The following is a 4,141-nucleotide window of genomic DNA, read 5'->3' on the forward strand; positions in this document are numbered from 1 at the left end:
CCCCCCTCCACCAAACTTTACACTTGGCACAATGCAGTCAGGGAAGTACCGTTCTCCTGGCAACCGGCAAACCCAGACATGTCAATCGGATTGCCAGACAGAGAAGCGTGATTCGTCACTCCAGAGAACACGTCTCCACTTCTCTAGAGTCCAGTGGCGGCGTGCTTTACACTGCATCCGACGCTTTGCATTGCACTTGGTGATGTAAGGCTTGGATGCAGCTGCTCGGCCATGGAAACCCATTCCATGTAGCTCTCTACACACTGTTGTGCCAATCTGAAGTTTGGAGGTCTGTAGCTAATTGACTCTGCAAATGGTGACTTCTGTGCAGTGTGCACTTCAGCATGCTCTGACCCCGCTCTGTCATTTTATGTGGGATACCACTTCGTGGCTGAGCTACTGTTCCCAGTTGCTTCCACTTTGTTATAATACCAGTAACAGTTGACCGGGAATATTTAGTAGCAAAACACACCTGAATCCAATAATTTGGAGTGTCCCAATACTTTTGGAATATAGTGTATATTTCTATGGTTTCTTTAAAGTGCCCCCAAACTGCTGTGACGTGCACCACATGTAAACGCTTGAGTAAAATATTCCAGTTGACATCATTTTGTCTGGGTCATCACCGCTATATAAAACTGCTCAGTCACAAATGGCATAACAAATTTCGATTTTTTATTTTTGGGATCCTGACCATTATTTATTAATATACTACAATGTAGGGTGAAAAGGTATTTTGCAATCAAGGCTTTTTGTTTTCAATCAATCCTAGAATGTGCTGGGAACAGGAAAGGGTAATAAAACATAACCAACCAATACAGAAAAATAATTAAAATGTAGTTGCTGTAAAAGTGGTATGTATTTGTAATATGTATGGTACAAATTGATATTTCATATGTTGTCCGGTTGTTGCATGTTACACTAAACTCATGTCCTGCTTTGACTCAGGTTGGGACTTTGTTATGGAATGGCTAAGGCATGAGTATTGGTCCCGCCAGTTTGGTAGTTCTTCAAACTCTCAGTGGGTGTCAGAAGGTGAGGATTCAGATGGCCTGGAGGATGTGATTCCCCCACCTTCAGTTAAAGCACAAAAAGAAACCATTGCTGGTAAGTAAGTTATTGGAAATGAGTATACTGTTTATATTATTTGACGTTTTCCATATGCAAAAGAAAATGCAAAAACTAAAGCTTTAAAAGCCAGTTGTCTGGTTGACTTGTTCCTTTTAGATCTATTCTGCCAAGATCCCATGTGAGGTTAGTGAGTGGTTCTTCTATCGGGCAATATGCCCCTCGTATGTCAAATGGTGGGGGCTGGAAAATGATTGTATAGTAGTAATAATCACAAAGGTTCAGTGTGTGTAGTAAAACCTTTTTTTAGTAAGTTTATTTTTTCAGTTTAGTTCTGCTTTAAAGTGCAATTTATTGCAATGCATGCCATCAGTTGACCTTAATCTTTATTCGTTGTAATCTGCGGCAGCCGGATTCCATAGAGCTATTTGCATGTGGTATGCCTTGAATCAAACGTTCAAGGCAGGTTTGATCGGTCATTACTTTAAAACATGGAGACTGGATTCGCACCTTTTTGAGATTTTTTTTTTTTTGTCGGATACATTTTCTATTAAAATAAATGGAAATGGGTGATTTCGGAGTCCCACGTATTGTATTAAATATTAGGAAGCTGCTCAATCCTTGAACCCTGGAGCCTCCTGATTTTATATATGAAGCTCTAAGCATTCCCCTTGGCAATCCTCACCCTTTTCCCTTTTCCCTTTTCCCTTCCTCTTATTTTACTTTTCCTCATTCCTCTTACAACCTCTTCCGCCCCCCCCCCTCTCTTCTCTTTTTTCTCTCCTTTCCTTTTTTCTTTTTCTGCAGATTTTCTTACGATTGTCATGGACATCTGACACACCTAAATATGCAATTGTTGGCTAATTATCACCCGTTGCCCTTGCTTTGCTATAAGTGACTTGCCATTTGTTCATATGTCTTGGATGAGCCTTTTATACTTTTTATATGTGTGTGTGTATATATAATCTGCTTATTATTGTTCATGCTTTTGTTATGTTTTTTTTTTTTGGCAAAATAATAAATTTATTGAATTAAAAAAAATAAATGGAACTGCATCAAAGCTCGTCACAATGTATGTTAAAATGTGTATCATGGCGCATGCCAATGCGTGTTAATGTACATGTTATGGCGTGAATTATTGTGTGTTGACATGCCTTTACATTGACTGTAATTGAAAAAAACATCTGGCAAAAGAACAAACCAAAACAATTGTGAATCTAACCCAAGGGGGGCATAAAGTGAATGAACTATCCCTTTTATTTTAGAAAATCATAGCTGGTTGTGGATTAAAACTGGTAAATTTTATTAACATTTGAAAAAAAGAATCAACTGTGTCGCAATTTTTATTTTTCACAAAAGTTTCAAAATTTGGCAAACATTCTCTTTCATAGTTATGGTAAAAAAGGAAAATAAATTTGGATTCACCAGTCACATCTTACTAGATGTTCTGTCTGACCTTTTTTGAGTAATTTCCATTATTGATCTCTAGCAGTACATGTGGATATAATGAACGTTTATATTTAATGGTGTATTAAAGGTCTTTGTGTAAATTCATGCGCACAGCATTATAAAATCCAGAATTGTTTTATTATATTTGTCTGGAGTACTCTGTACACATGGATGTCACCTGTTCAGGCTTGCCATCAGTGACCACATGATTGGTATAAATTAGGGTTGCACAGATACCAAGTACGAGTACATGTACCGATACTTTTGAGCTCCAAGACTAGACTAGAGAAAAATTAAAAAATTAGGAGGCAGCTGTTATTTGTAAGGAGCACACGGAGCTCCTGGGATTTGTACATCTCTGTTTTTTAATGTACGATTTTGTTTTTATAAATAAAGGGATGCACAGATACCAGTTTTGTGAGTACGAGTACTGGTACTTGCCGAGTACTTACAAGTATGAGTACTGATACATTTCTGTTTATTGTCATGTGACAGTTTTTCTAAAACAATACAGACTAATGATTTCAGGACAGTGGTGGAGCGCCAGAGCCAGGTCCCAGCTGCAACCGCTGCAACCCTGGTAGTTCTCATGAAAATGCCAAGTATCTGCACTGGTACTCGAAAAGTATCTGCGCATCCCTAATATAAATTGTATGGTGTAGGATATTGGATTTCCGGGGGGATTTCCCTGATCACTACACTACTTCTTGTATTAGTTCCTTGCTCTGTTTACTCTGCAGCAGTCTAGATTGAGTTATCAGGAAGCTGCTGGTTATAAGGAAACCAATTCTGTGTTCATGTTCTCTGCTAGATAACATTGTCATGTTTTGTAATATTTTTTTTTTTTTTCCTTGCAGGGAAACTCCGAGAAGCTCTTCGTTCCTATACAAGTGAACAGTTTAAGGTAACGCCACAAATTTTCTTCTCTAACCACCAGCTAATGTTGAATAGGTATTGGGTGACCTGTAGTCCTAAATCATGACTTTTATATAATAATCGGGTAACAGCCATGTAAAAATTTTGTATTTTAGAATGTTTATATATTTAAGTACTTAAAGGCAGGGATTGAAAAATTTTAGCTTGTCTCTCACCAGCCAGTCAAAAATGTCACCAGTCACCATGACCGGCCTTGCAATTTATGTTAACATTTGTTGGGGACAGGTGGAGCTTTCTTTTAGAGTTATATAATCACCACAGGTGGGTGGGGGGTTATTTTTTACTATATAATGGAAAAGGTACCATAAATTTAGAGAGAAAAAACAAACTTTTTGCTCGGTTATGTTAAACATTTATTCTCGCCCATATTTTTGGTAAAATATGAAAGATGGGGGTCACATCGGGTAAATAGGTGCCAAACGTGTCAAGCCGCAAGATTGCAAAAAAACGACCATCGAAAATTGGCCATAGGCGACGCTTTTATTACGCTTTACTATAATTGAGCCTTATAAGGGGTTAGTTATTTACTGTAACTGAAAAATTTGACATTGTTCATTTTTATCATGTTATTGTGTAAGAGACCCTTCCCTTTCAGAGCTGAATTTCATAAGATAAATATCGGAGTCCCTATGTGTATTGTCTAATCTGGAGAGTTTAGATGTAAAATGTTTGCTTAAGCACTTTTGTA

At 37.7% G+C, this 4,141-nt stretch overlaps 1 protein-coding gene across 1 annotated transcript in view; it reads left to right on the plus strand.

The window, feature by feature from the left end:
* LAS1L (LAS1 like, ribosome biogenesis factor) overlaps positions 1-4,141 on the plus strand; it is a 29,487-nt gene that overhangs the window by 12,532 nt on the left and 12,814 nt on the right. Inside the window, 2 exon segments of the mRNA XM_018560077.1 lie at positions 949-1,107; positions 3,375-3,475. Coding sequence (XP_018415579.1) covers positions 949-1,107; positions 3,375-3,475 — 260 coding nt within the window.

Source organism: Nanorana parkeri, unplaced genomic scaffold (genome assembly GCF_000935625.1).
Source record: "Nanorana parkeri isolate BGI_ZX_2015 unplaced genomic scaffold, ASM93562v1 scaffold431, whole genome shotgun sequence".
Taxonomy (NCBI): domain Eukaryota; kingdom Metazoa; phylum Chordata; class Amphibia; order Anura; family Dicroglossidae; genus Nanorana; species Nanorana parkeri.